This window comes from Mixophyes fleayi, chromosome 2 (genome assembly GCF_038048845.1).
Source record: "Mixophyes fleayi isolate aMixFle1 chromosome 2, aMixFle1.hap1, whole genome shotgun sequence".
In the NCBI taxonomy this organism is placed as follows: Eukaryota; Metazoa; Chordata; class Amphibia; order Anura; family Limnodynastidae; genus Mixophyes; species Mixophyes fleayi.
In genome coordinates this window covers 235866747-235885840 of record NC_134403.1, presented here as the reverse complement: position 1 = coordinate 235885840, position 19094 = coordinate 235866747, and the positions used below count along the sequence as shown (strand labels likewise).

At 42.9% G+C, this 19094-nt stretch overlaps 1 protein-coding gene across 1 annotated transcript in view; it reads left to right on the top strand.

Moving 5' to 3' along the window:
- LOC142138753 (choline/ethanolaminephosphotransferase 1-like) overlaps positions 1-19094 on the top strand; it is a 56538-nt gene that overhangs the window by 6764 nt on the left and 30680 nt on the right. The window contains exons 2-3 of the mRNA XM_075195687.1: positions 2337-2468; positions 3930-4088. Of these exons, the coding sequence (XP_075051788.1) occupies positions 2337-2468; positions 3930-4088 (291 nt within the window). The remainder of the gene's footprint in view (positions 1-2336; positions 2469-3929; positions 4089-19094) is intronic.

Genomic DNA, 19094 nt, shown 5'->3' with positions numbered 1-19094 from the left:
TCTTACTGTTGTTTATCAAGGAATTGTTGTTTCATTATCCCAACTGGATTAAGAATATCCCATTAGGGCAGTTCACTAGGGTCAGATGCAAATGCACTTTCATAGACGACTACAGAGAGCAAGGGACCAACATGAAACAACAATTCCTTGATAAAAACTATGACCCACTGATCGTAGAGAGAAATTTCAAGAAGGTGTTATGCACGTCTAGTTGCTATCCAATAACGATTTTCGATTGCTGATATGTGGTTCCAAAGCTCAATGTGATTTTATTAAATCACAATGTGATTTTATTATTATTATTATTATTATTATTATTATTGTTATTCTGCCAAAAGTAGCAGAATAACAAATCAGAATAAAATAAGTAAAGCCGTAGTGTAATTTTCTAAGCTCGCTCCTTCTTTGCCTGTTGAAAGCTCTGCTCTTGGCTAACGATGAATGCTCTGCCCATCGAGAAGTGCAAAGACCACTGGAGATTCCTCATATGCCACCCATCATAGGATACAGACAGATATTCAGTTAAATTACCCAGCCTCATTTTTGAGGCAGCCAAATATCTGATTATTAAATCATGAAAGCAGCTTGAGCCACCCAACAAGCCTTCCCTTACTGCTTTCATCTGGTTCATAGCATGCATGTGTGGCCAGTTGGGCTTACTTTGCCACCATGTCTTTATCTCATCAGTTTATCTGTAATTTTACTTCCAGTCTTGGGATTACCTTTTACCTTCAGTAAGCTGCAGTTGCTGACCACTCCTACTGGTGTTATTCAACCACCAAACTCACCAACTGCGACTGCCATCTATTTGAGAGTAGTCGCTGCAACCACAGGTTCCTTCAATGGCCCCTGAAACATGTTCATTCAGGTTAATATGTCTAACTGCTGCAGTACCTACAGAAGGTACTAGGCACTTGCAGGACCTTGTAAGCAGAATGATGTTTTTCTGCTCACATATAGTCCTTAAAAGGACTGTTACACATCTATATGTGGTACTGACAATGCACTCAGATGGAATACAAGTACGTCTGTAATGCAGAAACCAGTCTCCACCCCTGCCATAAAATAAAATAAGTACTTAAAATACTGCACCAATCTTAGTGGATGTTTTTAGAAGGGTAAAAAATCTGGGACTGAGGTCCAGTAAGCCAACCAATCAGGGCTAGATTTAACTTTGCCAATGGATAGAGGATTTATGGTAGCATGTAGTCCATTTTTCCCCTGATCAGTCATGAGAGCAGACCTCCCTTTTGCAAACAGTATATCTGTCAAAGCAGTGACTACTACATAATGTTTAGCATCATGGAATAGCTCTTGTCAAATAGAGGAATGAGTTGTCTAAAATTGGGATTAAAATGCAATATACAAATAAACATGTCAAGACCAAAGAAATGTAGTGGTCAAGGTAACACCACCACCTTTTTGGCCTCAGACCAGATTCTAATTAACGTCTCATTTCCTATCTCGGCTTTACACAAAAATGCTGTTGGCATCCTACCTCAGAAATTTGCACATTTTGCATTTACATTCATATTCAATGATTACTGCGTGTAATACTGCTGGGCATTTTAATGATACAATTGATGTAATATTATTTTGTGAAATAGAGGTAATCAAAGGAAATGGGCATATTTTGGAATATGATGAAACCAGTGTTTACATTTCCTAAGCCTATGGACACACAATTGAAACTCCTTAGCCACCTAATTTAGTTTGTTTGTTTTTTAGTTTTTATACTTCTCTTGAGCCTTAATGAGTGCAGGGGACTGATCTTTTAACATTTTTTATATGTTGCTGTTCATTACATAGGCAAGAGTGTAGTAAAATTATTTTAGTAAACAACAAATGTTATATATTTGTATATACAAATACAAAAATATTAGGAGGAATTTATAAAACAGGCCTTCACAAATTTTGTCCAAAATATAGGAGCTTGGATTAAAAACGATAAGCCAACAGGTTTATTAATATGTGTTTTTGTTTTGTTTTTTGTGAGGAAGGAGTTTACTCACCAAGAGCTCTGTTCCCGAAATTCACAATTAACTAACTTTTGCTGTTACCTGGTCTAATTTGACATTAAATAATATGACCTTCTCAATTTGACATTAAATAATATGACCTTCTCAATAAATTAATGTAGCACAGTTAACTGCAATAGTGAATTAAATAAAAGTTTGAGAGCAGAGAATTTTGTACCAACTGAATAATATAATCTAATGCCCACAGCCTATGAAGTTTAATTTTACATGTACTATATATGTCATGAAATATATAGATAACTGCCATATTGCGCAATGTCGCTCATTTTGCCTTTTTCTTTGTTTTCATTGTTAAAGATCCCAGTGCTGAATGTCCAAGTGAAGCTTGCTCCAGCCTTCTGTACTGTTGCTGGCACCATATTTTCCTCTGTCAATTACTTCCGAGTTATCTTTACAGGAGGGGTTGGAAAGAATGGATCAACAATTGCAGTGAGTACTAATTGCGTGTAAAAGTTATAATGTAGATTAGTTCAGAAACTCACAAGTTTTGAAGAGAATCTTTATGAGAAGAGATGACATTGTACAGAAGGAGGAATGTTTAGTGTCAAAGTGTAAGACTTGGAACAGTGATGCAAAGCCAGTGGTGTCATACTTGAAAGGTAGAGTGATACGGAAAAGAAGGGGACAATGATGGAAGCGATGAGGAAACACATAATTAAGGTTTTACGAAAGGGAGAAGTGCAGGTAGTTTTAGAGATTAGCGGCTACATTAATTTGAAGGTATAAGAAATGAAGGCGATATAAAGATTGATGGAATAAGGTAAGGAGATCTAAGAACAGTAGGTATGCACATTATATTTTGCAATGTACTAAAATAAGATTCTGTAGGTTCTCTGTACTAGCGTACATAGAGCCCTAGTGCTCCGTGTCGACGCAGAGCAGTGCAATATGTAATACTGAGTTATTACACATATTGCTGCTCTGCTCCAAAACGGACCACAGCTGTCATCTGTCCTAACATCTCATGCTTGAGATCTTGCGTCCCTCGCACTGTATTTTCTTATCTCTTTTTCCTATGCCCTGTCTGTCCTGGTAGCAAGCATTCCCTTGCTCTACCTCCCTGCTGTGTCCCTCACTTGACTGCATTCTACCATGTAACCAGTTCTCTGTTACCCTCTGTATTGTTGTATAGGGTACTGTTATGTTGTATTATGTCTTGTCAATTACTTCATAATTTATTATGTCATGTCTTATTAGGTCATGTATCCATTTTGTCCTACCTACTGTAATGCGCTGCAGAACCCTTGTGGTGCCATATAAGCAAACGATAATAATTTAGCTGCTTGGTAATGTTTACTCCCATAAGTGCACGCTTTTGCTTTGCCCTGATTACTTCCCCAGTCATGCCCCTCATGGACAACTGCGCAAAGCAGTAGCCTAAAGGTGTATATGAAGAGAAGAAGTATTTTCCTATACACGAGGACCACCTGTGTGTTCCTATTACATATATTTTAAATGTGGGTCTTGTATTTTGGTAAATGCCCATCATTTATCTTACCATAATTAATTTTTTGCATGCTTCTGAGTTCAGTCCACATGGAGATATATAAACATGCATGCATAGAAAATTGGGAACACCCCCACATAAAATGAATTTATGAACTTTGTTTCTTACAGATGTTACACCTCCTTTCTGTCATTTAACTTTATATAATTTTGTTTTCTTCCCTCTTACACTCCCTTGCTATGTCCTTTTCCTTATCCGTTATTTACCTGCTCTATTGCTGTATTAGAAACTATTTTATAGTCACATGATCGTGAATGCACCTTTTGGAGAGCTTTATTTCATTAGCATTATAGAACTGAACCAATATGAGTATTCTGAACTATCCCTTTGTTTTGTTTTTAAGGAACAACATGTGACTACTTTATCACTTTGTTTTTTTCTAGGGTACCAGTGTACTGTCTCCAATGCTTCACATTGGCAGTGTCATTATCCTAGCCACTATGATTCACAAGAAATCTGCTGTTCAGCTTTTTGAAAAGCATCCGTGCCTTTACATTCTTGCATTTGGATTTGTTTCTGCAAAAGTAACAAACAAATTAGTGGTAAGATGCTAAGCTGATTTTGTTTTTTTTCTTTAAAGAATAACCATAGCAAATGCATCCTTTAATAAGCATACAATCAGAGCTGTGTAGTTGGTATGCCAAATCTTTGACTCCTATATAATTCTACTATCCGACTTAGTAATAACATATTTACTGTAGTAAAATGGTAGCACAAGACATCTCATCATTATCACACTAATTATCAGGCTAGTGTCGTCTACTTACAAACTTTTTATAATTACATTATCAAATGCTTCCCTATAAGTATATACACTACTCTACTATGGTAAATCTAAAATAAATTTGACTACTTAAAGAAACATTGGAGATTTTCTTTAATAAACATATATACAAAATTAGGAGTGATAAACCAAACAAAATATTTATTTTTTTTGAGCAAAGAACCTAAACAATTTTTTTTTTGATAAATCTATAAAAAATTTGTTTTCTGAAAAACAATCGCCTCAGTCAGATCCTCATGGATGCCTTCAAGTGTGATCTAATTATTACAGCCTTTCAACACTTACTTGGGTCCATGACAAAACAGTAACCACCAGGGCAAGATCTGACAATTTCAGTATGTAAGGGAATGGCTTCTTTCACTGTTTATGAACAATCAGATTTGTTTACTTGTCCTAGTGCAAGTGAGAAATTTAGCTGAATTTACCCACTTTGTTCTTTATGGATTTGGAACCCTTTTCTTTGAAACAACTCTTTGCAAATTTAGTGAAGTTTAAAGAACAAAATCAAAGTTTGGGGATGGCAGCCTTGTAGGTCAGGTTGGTAATAGGAGCAGTGAGAGTGGAAACATTTTGAACAAACTGCCGACAATAATTGGCGAATCCGATGAAGCGTTGAACAGCTTTTAAACCTTGAGGTCTTGGCCGATTGATAATAGCTGCTACTTTTTCGGGTTCCATCTGTAAACCGGAACCGGAGACTAGATACCCCAAACAGGCATTCTTCCAATGTACGGTAAAGATGGTGCTGACGAGGCCAAGAAAGTACCTCCTTATCATGAGAGTGATGTGAAGGTAGATCTTGTGAGACAATCAAAATATCATCGAGATAAACAACCACAGATGGATACAATGATACAAAAGATCCCAGAAAATCTCATTGACAAAACCCTTAAAAGCTGTTGGGGTATTGCAAAGGCTGAAGGGCATAACTAGGTTTTCGTAATGTCCGTCCCAGGTATTAAAAGCAGTTTTCCATTCATCCCCTTGGCGTATGCGAATGAGGTTGTAAGGTCCCCGGAGATCCTGCTTGGAGGAAATCTTGGAACCGCTGAATCAAATCATTCATAAATAAGGGGTAGAGGGTACTGATTCTTTATGGGGTTTGTGTTCAACTGACGATAAACAATGCAAAGACTAAGTGACTCCTCTTAACAAAAAAGAACCCTGCTCCAGCAGGAGCAAAAGTTTTTCTGCTAAACTCATGTTCCAATTTCTCTGAAATGTACTGAGTTATACCAGGAGTCTCTGGAAGTGAGAGAGGGCAAGTTCTACGCCTGGGGATGGGTTTCCCAGGGATAATCAATGGACAGCCCCAGAAACGATGTGGTGGCAAAGTTTCTGAAGCAGTCTTGTTAAACACATTGCCAAAAGATGCATGGAGTGCAGACAGGGTTGGTTCCAGGCAAATAATATGACAGAAAGAGGTAGGTTTTGTACTCTTAAGGAGTAAGCCATTGTTTATGATACTGAGGTCCCCAAGAGATCACTTGTGCATGGAGCCAGTCGAACTGAGGTGAGTGAGTTCTAAGCCAGGACAATCCCAAAATGATAGGGTACATTATACTGAGGTAAAACCAGGAAGCTAATCCATTCATAAATAACAATAGTGGCCAGCATAACATACAAAAATATGACATGCATAGGCAGCAATAAGATGCTGGTAATACCACAAGATGTGGGCTGCTAGTTGTAGATTGAGGCAGTTCAAGCCAAAATAGTCACATACAGATGAAGTGCAGATAAAAAAATATATGTCTATACATACGTAGTTCCGTCCAATGGATGGTGCAAATCAAACAAAGATAGTTTAATAATTGATAGTTTCATACATAGACTTTTATAGTCAAATTAGTCCAGATGTTGTTGTGAGATACATTCCCAATAACTTACTGTAACGGACTTACCTGATCCCCGACGCTCCGTCCAGAAGCCACACTTCCGCATCCAGGACCACGTGACCGCAACCGGAGGCGGTCACATGACCACAACCCAGAGGCGGGGATTTTGAATCCCCTTCAGCATAAAAACCTCACTCTGGCACTCGCTGAGTGTCAGAGCAACACTTACCTGTTCCTGGCTCCTGTACTTCGTGGATTGCAGTGTCTTCCAGTTTCCAGTGTCTACCTGTGTGCTGATCTCTGCCTGTTTGACTTCCCTGGTTCTCCTATCCCTGTGTACCGACCCGGCTTGCTGACCATTCTCCTATTCTTGTGACCCGTGTACCGAACCTGGCTTGTTGACTCCGAGTTGCCTTCTGATTCTGCCTGACTCCATTCCTGTGTACCGAACTGGCTTGTTTGACTCCGCTACCTCCGCTTCACTCCGCTGTACTACATCTTGGGGCGAACCTGGGGACCGCGACCTGCGACTCCTGGCAGGCAGCAAAGCCCACCCCGCTTTGCGGCGGTTCTTGGTGAACACCGGGGAGATCGTTAGACTCCGCACCTCAGGTAAGCCAGCGCTAATCAAGATTAGTAATATAGTATCCAGAATCTGTTACACTTACGTTTGTGAAGTGATGTTGTTTGTAGAGAGGTGGCGCTCCTCTCCTGTAGTCCGGGCGCTCCTTCCCTCCCCAAATGTGCTTGGTGTTGCTCGTTCGTGGGTCCCGTCGGAAACATCCAGCTTCAAAGCTTTATGTGACTATTTTGACTTGAACTGCCTCAATCTACAACTAGCAGCCCACATCTTGCGGTATTACCAGCATCTTATTGCTGCCTATGCATGCATATTTTTGTATGTTATACTGGCCAGAATTGTTATTTATGATGTCACAGTACTGCTGATTATATTAAAGTCTATATATCTGCTATATACCTGCAACCATACATCTTCATGCGCTGTAGAACCTATTATACCATATTTAATACAATAACCTTTAGAGGGTGGGAGCTCGCCCATTATCATATAGGCTATAATTAGTGGCTGCACTCCCATCCAGTAGGAAGCGCAGCTTCTCCCACCACCATTGTTTTCCAACTAGTCTATTCAGAATGTAAAACTCATACCAGCAGCCGAACAGGGAGAGTAATACTGGTAATGGAGCTGTTGGAGACACGGTTACCATCAACAGCGGTAAGGGATAATGGCTGCAGCACGGTCTGCACAGGCAGGTTGAGTAGCGACACCAGAGCGGCGGAGATACATTTTCTGGCTGAACCAGAGTCCACAAGAGCAGACAAAATTGGGAACCAACTAGGAGTGTATATAGTGGCAGGCATCGCAAATTCGGTATTTCTTGGGGGACAGTAAGTAGGTTCCTGAGCTCCTACGTTGACCTCCCTAATACTGGCTAGGATGCTGTGGTGCAAAATTGGACAGCATACATCCCATTCTTCATGGCCAGAATATACTGTCACACACACTGAAGCAAATTGGATACAGCCTTCTTGCTGGAGTTGCCACTGCTGAATCTGGAGGACCTCGCAAGTAGGCTTGGCTTTCGCCGCAAGGGACGTGCAGGTTGCAGTTCCCCAGATCAACTCAACTGAAGTAGTTAGGTGAGAGAGTGGTCAGGCAGTCCGTGTCAGAGCTGAATGGGATGTGCGGTACCAAATCCAGATCCAAGTCGAAGACAAATCAGAGGTAAAATGTCATGGAGAGATTCGGAGCCAAGGGAAATACAAAAGAGTACTCCAAAATGGGGAGCCAACATCAGCAGCCTGTTACAATAGAAGATGTCAGCACACAGGCACAGGAACGTAAGAGTACAGGGAGACCTAATACACTGGCTCCCTAATAGTGCCAGAGCCTCCCTTATATACTGTGGAACAGGGGGTTACGCGTTGTTTCTGGCTGGTCGACGCTACCACACATGCAAGTTGCTTAGCAACAGGATGCGATTCTGAACCCAGCGCTGACTGCTGCACTCACTGCAGCCGGTTTCAGAATCACGTCCCGTTGCTAAGTAACATGACATGTCTGTGGCTGGATCACCTATAAATAACTTGTTGTAATAATAGATTTAAATTATTAGCACAGTGTGCCAATTTATATCATTGCAAATGTACAGATTTTTGATACTGTGTATTAGAAATGTACTTATTTTATTATATTGTGTTATATTTCTGTGTAGTAATTGCATTAATTTCTGAGGTACATGTCTGATGCAATGAGCATTTTTTTGAGGAGTCTGTAGTGTAACTTTGTGTAACTTCCAGAGGAAGTACTCTTTAAGGCTAATTAAGTCTAGTCAATGTAAGTGACCAACACTTGAATACACAACAGGGAGTCGTTACCTGTATCCTGTCTGGATAAAGGGAAAAGAACCTGAACATTGTAAACAGCACGTGGTGTAGGATATCACAGATAAGTGTAAATTTTGTTAAGTATAAATTGCATTTAAATTTATGTTTGGGGAAACATCCTGATACTAAAAATAACTCAGACTTCTTGGGGCCAGTAAAGAGTTCAGTGCCCTGGCTTACCCCCTGCTAGGCTGCGTTCACAACTGTATAAAACAGCACTGGTTTGTACTGAAATGTATAATTATTGTTCCATCTGACTTTCTGATCACTGGTTCCTTCATCCAATGTGAACTGTCCTTATCACTGCACTTGAGTGAATAAACATCACTTGCTTCAAGACCTGCTTGACAACTTCTTCCCTGCTGTAATTTCCTGTGACCTGCAGATTAGACACAAATCTAATCCATTTCCGTCCGTTCTGAGGTTTGGACCCAGCTTCCCAATACCACTGCTCTGCCTGTTATCCAGCAGCTCTGGCCAGTGTAATAGGCCAGGGAGGATCCACCCACAGCAACCCTGATCTATAGGAAGAGGTCAGGGGTACCAGCACAGGTTCACCAGCAAGTGGGTACACTAGCAGTGACAGTTACCCAGAAGGAATACGGTTCTGGATTCCGTGAAGAAGTCCAGTGGTGGCAGCAATTTAAGCCCCTTCTACTGTGGTTAGTGCAAAGTAAGCCCAGCCGGTTCCCAGCAACAACAGACGGTGGCATAGGAAGTCCATCCTGTAACAATGTCCCTTGAGAGCTTTTTTGTTCTTAATTTTTAGTTAAGGGCTTCTTCAAACACTAATTTTCTAATACTATCTTTTTCCACAGAAACACCAAGTTTGCGGGCCACTTCTCTATTCAGACCTATAAAAGCCAGTCGTGAAAATAATGATAAAGACACACCATCCTTTGCAACAAGTTCTATTATATGGTTTTTTTTATGTATCTGCTATAATTATTTAACTAATGTTATCACTGCCAAAATATCTTGTAACTGATATCTGATGTTTTCTGATCCTTTGCTTGGCTGGAAGTGTTGGGCATTAGTTATTTGCTTTTGCTGTTATCTTTCTCATTCACAGCTCTGCATACTTCTGGATGAATGCGCTCTAAATGTCTTTTTAGATTATAATCTGTTGTAGGAGAATTTTTAATGCTGTCTGAATATGTTCCACTGATGTCATCACAGCAAGGTTTTCCATCTTGAAAATACTTAATGGAAAGCTTCCTTGACACTGAAATTATATTTTTTTAAAAATGTGTTGCTCAAAATTACTATTTTTTATATATATATATATATATATATATATATATATATTATGAACAAATAAAGGATATATCTGGCGCTGATCACCACAGCGTAGCCAACTTCCAATAGTAAGATGGAAAATGTATAAATATACAATATATGACAATTGAGTCCCGTATCTACAGTATATAAAAAATCACTTGACTCTAGTGAGAGTGGCAGCCTCGATAGCCTGAAGCCAGATGGTTGGTCCGGACGGAATGGATTACTGCAACAGAAAAACAAGCAGGGCGCCTCTCAGTGATATATCAAATATACAACGTGGAATAGAGCAATACCATGCGTACCGTGAGGTAAACAATGATGTGTCTTGTAGGAGATAGTGGAGTAGTCTTTGCTGTACTTGTAGTCCTCCAAATCTCCACCGATCAGTACCAAAATGTAGAAAAAACAACCATAGTATAACTCTGTATCATTATAGTGAGGGCAATATCCCCAAAATCCTATGGGGTGTGTGGGATTGGTATCCCAAGGTTATACATTAGATGACACCCATATAAGTGCAATAAAAGAACTCTAAATCAGCGTACCAGATGTCATGGAGTGTCCCACTTCTGGAGAATATTAAAACATGTGCAACACCAATGACTTCACAGTCACAACCTCATCAAGATTTAAAAAGCTGCTTCCACTCAGCAAACAGACAGGGTGTAACTGAAAGTCTAAAAATATATATATATATATATATATATATATATATATATATATATATATATATATATATATGTCATTGACACCCTCTTGGTGATTCTCATACGGACAAGTTCTTATTGAAATAAACAGTACTTTTATTTCATCACAATAAAAAGCATATAATCCGTCAGGACGACACAAGACAACCTAACACTGGCTAGTACCAGTTTTCCTCTCTGGTCATTGGCCACTAGCTGGTGTCTGTCACAAATGCACAATAAGTTTTTTATAGTTGGGACTCCTTCCACAGCCTCAGCTTGACGAACAGGCAGCACTCCCACCTTTCCTTTAGAAGGAAGTCTCCTTGGATGCCCTGTAATTACTGTTCATTGCACACCTGTATATCTCTGAACCTAGGTGCACGGCTATACCTGTTTGTATCCCGGTCTGCATTCTTTACCTGCCAACTGTTAGCTAAATAGCTGATTCCTCTCTTAGAGGCCTGTGGAAAATCATTCCATTTATTACATATCCCTCCCCCTAGTGTCACCAAGTAGGGTGGCGCGGACCTCGCAGGGAGCACAGATTTCTATGCATCTGTACAATGCATCTGTATTGTTTTTCAAAATCCCCAGTCAATATTCCATTCTACTCAATATCTCAAATGTTTGGCCTCTTCGATTACCATCTTATGGGTCCTCTTAAGCTCTCCTACCATCCAACGTATGAATGGGGATTTGTTTTTTGCCACTTGAGAACACTGTTCTGTGACAGCCTGTCATCCCTCTCTCTCCCCTTATTTTTGTTAAAAGACACATATAAGCCCTTAATAACTATGGCTGTTCTGAGACATTGTGGTAGGTTTTCTTGCACGCTGCACAAATCCTACAAAACCTCTTCACGGCTATGTAGACTTCTGGCCAGTAAAAACTGCGATGAACCTGTTCTCTTGTTCTCTCTTCCCCTAAGTGTCTACCACCCACCTGAGTGTGTGCTACTGCCAACACTAAGGGTACATAAACCTTTGGAACTGCTAGCTGTTTTACCTTTCTCCCTTTGACAGTAGCCATTCGGAACAGCAAATAATTTGGCAAAATATAATGGTATACAGCCTACCAAGTTGATAGGTCTCACCTTAACACCGACATTATTAACTATACTAAAGTCACATCATCTTTCTGGACACGTGCAAAGTTCGGCAGACGCACCAGTTCAGGATAGTCAGATTAGTCCATACCCGCACTAACAGGCGGGGTGGGCACCTCGGTGACATCACTTGTCAATGCTGATTTAGTCTGTCAAGGTTTTCGTGAAAGACTTGCTGTGTCCATCAGGTTAGCATCCCAGTTTGGCCACTCCCAAAGATAGAAATCCAGATTTTGTGGTGGTTTTGGCTGATCCTTTAAGACCGAGTTTCTGACCGGTGATTCACTTACCGGCATGTCTGACCAGATTTGCTCACGAGGACCTCTTTACATAGTGGGAAGACTTGCCCCAAAACCATGGGATATGGTAGTTTAGGTGTTTAAAGCAATGGGCATGGTGTATGGTGTTACAACCCTTAAATCTAATCCATACCTGAACTGCACTTTTTAGCCATATTGTTATCAGAAAGTATCAGTGATGTAACTATAACATCTCACCAGCAAGGGTCACCTGACGGAAGACACCTGGAGGTAGGGAAGGGGGCTGGATAGTGTAAGCAGCCCACCAATCGAAACCTTTTGCAACTCCCCTGGACATGCAGATCCCAAGGTGTGATAAGGAGGTGATAAAAGAGGCTAACCTGGGAGCTGGACGGGTGTGACTAACTTTTGGCCAAGAGGTGATGCTCTGCCAGAGATGCGCTGCGGAACACATATCACTGGATTTATTTGAACTGATTTCCTCATTTGTTGGACCTGCTATCGTTACGGGGCCGTACTGTATTTAATCCTGTTCTGCAGCATAAATCATCCTTTAATTTTTCCCCTAATACCGTGTCTGAGTGATTTGGGAACCACGTATCATCACTTTTGGTGGCAAGCGGTGGGATTACTCAGTGACAAGCACGGAATTGGAAAGGCACAGCAGAATGGAGACAGCAGCACAAACATACAGAAACACCAAGAAAGGAATCCTGCAGGAACTTTGTCAGGCAAGAAAAATTTTAATCAACTCAACGGATACCAGGGTGTTCCTAATCGAAAAAGTGGCTCAGTGGGACGTAGAAAACCCTGTGAGGAGGAGGAAGAGGAGGACGCAGTTCAGGACCCGTCAGGGGAACTCCATAATGGAAGCGGGGGAGGACAACACAGGCAGCTGCAATAACCGTCAGCAACACGGAACAACTGCAGATTTGGTTGGATGTACTTGGACCAGGAGCTGCCGCACATAAGAGGGCAGCCGTATTGGGAGCAACGCTGGGTAGACCGGTTGTGGTACCTGCAGTGGCATCAGTGTCAGTATTGGAAGTGAGAGACGCTGCGATTGGGATATCACGATGTACAACGCTTTGTGGAATCAGCCACAGACATTGACACTCACCTTCAGTCATTTGAGTCCATGATGGCAATGCATGATATACCTGTGGCGGAGTGGTCGAAATATTTGATACCTAATTTGATGGGCGAGTGCAGGAGGCATACCATGCCCTGAGCCCAGAGCAAGGAAGAGACTACCAGGAGATTCGGAAAGTATTGTTGGCTCGATATGCGGTCACCCCTGAATCCTACCGCACTAAGTTCAGAACCATGGCAAGAAGCAGTGACTATTCTTATACAGAATTTAGCAGTTTATTGCAAAGAAACTGTAATCGGTGGCTGGAAGGGAAGCAATCCACAACCGTAACGGACATTAAAAACATCTTTATATTGGAGCAGCTAATGAATAAAATGATTCCAGACATTAGAGAGTGGGGGGTGGACAGAAATCCCACTACCCCAGAGAAAGCAGCAGCATTAGCCGATGAATTCCTGGCAAACAGAATGATGGGACCTAGCAAAAGTGAATGGGCAACTATTTGATGAACCCCATCCTATTGAGATACACCACCAGCTACATCACGCCCCATGCCGCCACGAACCCCAGCTGCCCACTCTAATGTGCCCAGACCTCGTGGTCCAGAAGTATCCAACCCTAGGAGATGCTACACTTGCCAACAACCAGGACACATACAAAGAAATTGTCCACGGGGAGGAAGACCGTTCTCTGGATTGAGACCAGCTGTGCACCCAGTGTCAATTGCCAAGGAACATCAATTGAGGGTGGGGAGGGGTATTACGATCCTGATGCGCCAGAGGCAGAGGAAGTAGTCTATCAGGTGGAGGTGGTAGCGGCAATCGGGAAGGCTACCCCTGCAAATATGAAGGGACACCTGCAGTCTGTAAAAGTGACTCCGGGGCTTCTAATACTCTTAAACGTCCCAGTTTAGTCCCACCTAATCTATGGCTAAAGAAACGAAAAAATCAAACTTTTGATGGCGGGAGGCCAGATTAGAGTTATCCCCATGACCAGGTTTCACTTGGATAGGGATCGGGGGATGTGTTGTGGTACTTTTGGATGGATTACCTACCCACGTTATTCTGGGGAATGATCTGGGTGGTGGATTGGCCAGTTACTTTGTAAGAGCTATGACACGGAGTCGAGCACGGGCTTTGGAGACAGCTCCCATGGACCCACCCATACCAGCATCAGAAGTCCCTGTTGGATCAGCTGCCACACCACCTGAACCGCTGTCCAGACTTACCTGACATTCACATGAATCTGATGGAGGTAGATAGGACTGCATTTAGGGAAGCCCAACAGACTGACACATCCTTAGATGGTCTCCGCAGTGCGGCAGAAAGGACAGATTGGGGACCTCAGGAGGATAGGCTCATGTGGGAAGAAGGGAGGTTGTACCGGGTGCCTGCCAAGGCTGACCGTCTAGAGCCAGGAGTGGCTAGGAAACAGCTTATTGTTCTCCAGCAGTACCGTTGCCGGTTACTAGCACTAACCCATGATATCCCCCTAGCTGGCCACTTAGGGGTTCGTAAATCCCGTGCCCTTGTTGCTACGACATTTCTTCTGGCCTGGAGATAACCAGGAGGTCAAACACTATAGGTCCTCATGCGCTGTATGCCAACGCCTCGGGGGACCCCCACTTCGGGAGTCCCTACAGTCCATGCCCATTATAGGTGAGCCATTTAGGAGGGTAGCCATGAACATTGTGGGACCTTTTACGAAACCTAGCCGAACAGGGAAGAAGTACATCCTGACCGTAGTCGACTACTTGACTAGATACCCCGAGGCAGTGGCACTAGCATACGTAGATGCTGAACATATTGCCCAGGCTCTCATGGATATCTTTAGCCATGTAGGATTCCCTCAAGAAGTAGTCACGGACCAGGGACGCAATTTCAAGGGGACTTGCTGCAGACAGTATGGGGAAAATTTTGGGTCCATCCATTCCGCGCAACCCCATACCATTCCCAGACTAACGGCCTTTTGCGAGAGATTTAATGGGACGATTAAGCAGTTGCTGCGGGCATATGCTGAGTCAGAGGGGGGAAACTGGGAGAAGTCATTGCATCAGCTATTATTTGCATACCGCAAAGTGCTGCAGGATTCTACCAGGTTCTCTCCTTTTGAGTTATATGCTCGAAGGGTATGGGGACCTCCCGACCTAGTCCGGGAAAGCTGGGAAGGGTCATTCCAGTAACCGGAGGTTCCAGTCTTGGAATATGTGGTAGAAATGAGGGATAGACTACAGAGCTTGATGTAGCTCGCTCATGACCATACTGTGGGGGCGCAGGAACAGCAGCGCCATTATTACAACCAGGGGGATTGAGAAAGGGAGTTAGAAGTGATGTTGCTAGTACCTGCCAGAAAGCACAAATTACAGGTGACCTGGGCAGGGCCCTATACTGTAGTGCACAGACAGGGTCGGGTAGATTATGTTATTGCACTAGATCCGGGAAGCGGGGGGGTACCTATCACATTAATAGGTTAAAAGTAGAGATGGGCGGGCTCGGTTCCCTGAGAACCTTACATGCCCGAACTTCACCTATCCGAGTATCGAGCCGAGCAGGCTCGGTACTCTCCCGCCCATTCGGATTTGAAATCGAGGCAAAACGTCATTGTGACGTCGTCGGATCTCAGAGCTCGGTTCTCGTGATATTTAAAATGCATAAATACCCGCCTCCACAGCAATCCCTCGCCATTTGACAGAAGAAGAGAGCAGGGTTAGGTCGCAGGCAGCATTAGAGCAGGGACAGAGCAATTATTGTACACCTTTTTCTTTCAATTATTATTGAAATTCTTCTAGCAATTCTTCTAGCAATTGTTATAGCAGGAAGAGAGGAGGATAGAGGAGGCATTTTTTGGAATATTTTGCACTACAAGTGCTTTGGGGTGTCCCATATTCCCCAGTGTGAAACCACAATTTTTCTGGCTGCAGAAAGTCTTATCTAGCAGCACTACATATTAAATAAGTTGCACTACAAGTGCTTTAGGGTGTCCCATATTCCCCAGTGTGAAACCACAATTTTTCTGACTGCAGAAAGTCTTATCTAGCAGCACTAATTATTAAATAAGTTGCACTGCAAGTGCTTTGGGGTGTCCCATATTCCACAGTGTGAAACCACAATTTTTCTGGTTGCAGAAAGTATTATCTAGCAGCACTATATATTTCATATTTTGCACTACAAGTGCTTTGGGCTCATTAAAATGGATTCAAAGCAGTCCACATTTGAGCAGGATCAGCAAGCAAGTGCTGGCACTAGTCCTGATGGTAGTGTTCCCAGTACGTCATCTGGTAAAGCCTATGAAAAAGTACATAATCTTTTTAAATCAGGGAAAAAAACACACCCCAATAACTTTTTGACTGTTGAAGCAAAAAAGAATTGTAACTAAGGAAAAGTTAACTGCCGATAAAAAAAAATTGGAGGTGGGGGGGCTCATAGACAGCCACCAAACTACCTTTGTCCATTTTGTTTTATATTGGACAGTCTATGCAGGCTGCTTCTTTTCTATTTAACTACAAGTGGAGGGGGGGGGGGCTCATAGACAGCCACCAAACTACCATTGTCCATTTCTATTTTTACTGTAGTCTATACCGGCTGTTTGTTTTTTCTATTTTACTACAAGTGGAGGGGGGGGTCTGATGCAAACAGAAACCAAACTGCCTTTGTCCATTTATTTTTATATTTAACTATAAGTGTAGGGCGTAATATACATCCAAAGACAATGGCTGCATTGCCAATAGGCTAAGATGGAGAGGAAGACAATCATGTTTGTGTGCAAAATTAAGGACGGCCTACCAAGTATTAAACTGTTTTTTTCCTAATTTATTAGCTTTAGAATTACCTTACTTATCCGAAAAACAGGTGGAGCACTAAATGAGGTTAATTGAGGCCCAAAAAAATTGATTTTTAGACAAAATTGCAAAACAAAACCAAAACACGCAAGGGCGGTTTTGCCAAAACCCGAAGATAATCCAGATCCAAAACACGGGGGTCAGTGACCATCTCTAGTTACAAGGGAAATAGGGGCCGTGGCAATTTTCTGCCCACCTATGGAAGACCCCGAGACCTAGAGGTGGACGCGGTGCCCAGCAGTTAACGGGAGCCCAGACTCGACAGATGAAGGGAGTATTGGAGGTAGAGCTGCCTCAGTTCACCAGCAGGCCTGGGCACACTCATATAGTGGCCGATCATGTCGACACCGGGGGGAGGCTCTGCCTATTCGGCAACCAACGTATCGAGTGAGTCCTGAGGTGCTTGACATGATCAAAAAAGAGATCGATAAAATGCTGGCAATGGGGGTAATTATACCAACCAATAGTCCCTGGGCGGCCAGTGTGGTGTTAGTGCCCAAGAAAGACTGGAGTACACACTTCTGCGTGGATTATAGGAAACTGAGCAAAGTGACGGTGCAGATGCGCATCCCATGCCCCGGGTAGATGAGCTGTTAGACAGGCTGGGGGCGGCTCACTATGTGTACACGCTGGACCTTAGTAGGGGCTACTGGCAGATATTCCTTACCAGGGAGGCACAGGAGCGGTCCGCATTCACCACTCCGTTTGGACTATTTGAGTTTACTTCCATGCCCTTTGGAATGAAGAATGTCCCGGCAACCTTTCAGCGTACAGTAGACCGTTTGCTGACAGGGTGTGAGGAGTTTGGCCAGGCATACCTGGACGATATAGCTATTTTTAGTGAGACCTGGGAGGACCACCTGTAGTATGTGGCCCAAGTATTAGCCTGGATTAGCCAGGCAGGGTTGACAAACCAGACAAATGTCAGATGGAGATGGCGGAGGTATTGTGCCTCGGGCACAGGGTTGATGGAGGAAATATTCAACTGGAGACGGCAAATTGATGCCATTCTGAATTGGCCTCATCCCACCAACCAAAAACAGGTACTCGCCTTCCTTGGGACGGCGGCGTACTATCGCAAGTTTGTGCCCCAGTACAGCACCATTGCCAAGCCGTTGACTGATCAGACAAGCAAAAATTACTCCTGACAAATTGACTGGACCCCTGATTGTGAGCATGCCTTTTTCCAGCTTAAGGATATCTTGTCATGGTCCCCAGTATTTGCAGCCCCTTACTTCCGATGGCAGTACATTGTGCAAACAGATGCCTCAAGCTGTCTTGATTCAAGTAGGGGAGGATGGTTGTGAACACCCAGTGGCTTATCGCTCCCGGAAAGTTGTTGATCGCGAGATAGCATACGCCACTATTGAAAAGGAGTGCCTGGCCATAATTTCAGCTCTCAAAAAGTTGTAGCTGAACTTATATGGGTGCGAGTTTTCGGTGGTCACAGATCATAATCCCCTTAGTTGGCTACAACGCACCGCAGGGGACAATGGATGGTTGCTGAGATGGATCTTGGCCTTACAGCTGTATAACTTTTCCATCTCTCACAAAAAGGGTAAAGATCTTGGAAACGTGGATGGTCTGTCTCGTCAGCAGGAACCAGACTTCAAGCCTCATCGCGCCTCTGGATCTGTCCAGCCAGTCTCTCTCACCACGGAGTACATGAACTAAAAAGTGGGGGGAGGAATGTAAAGCAACGGGCATGGTGTATGGTGTTACAATCTAATCCATATCTGCACGTTTTAGCCATGTTATCAGAAAGTATCAGTGATGTAACTATAACATTTCCTTGGAAAAGTACTTAAGGGATTAAATTCCACCTCCACAGGGAACACTCAGGAGTTAAGTGAATTAAGCTATCATTGTTATTTCTGTTTGCTCCCTATTGTCCACCAGTGAGCTCTACAGTCAGCCAGGAGCCTGACCCAGCAGGGGTCACCTGAGGGAAGACACCTGGGAAGGTAGGGGAGGGGGCTGAATAGTGTAAGCAGCCCACCAATGGAGACCTTTTGCAACTCCCCTGGACAGGCAGATCCCTCCCTTAGGAGGTGATAAAAGAGGCTACCCTGGGAGCTGGACGGGTGTGACTAACTTTTGGCCAAGAGGTGATGCTCTGCCAGAGATGCGCTGTGGAACATATCTCACTGGATTTATTTGAACTGATTTCCTCATTTGATGGACCTGCTATCATTACGGGGCCGTGCTGTATTTAATCCTGTTATGCAGAATAAATCTTCCTTCTATT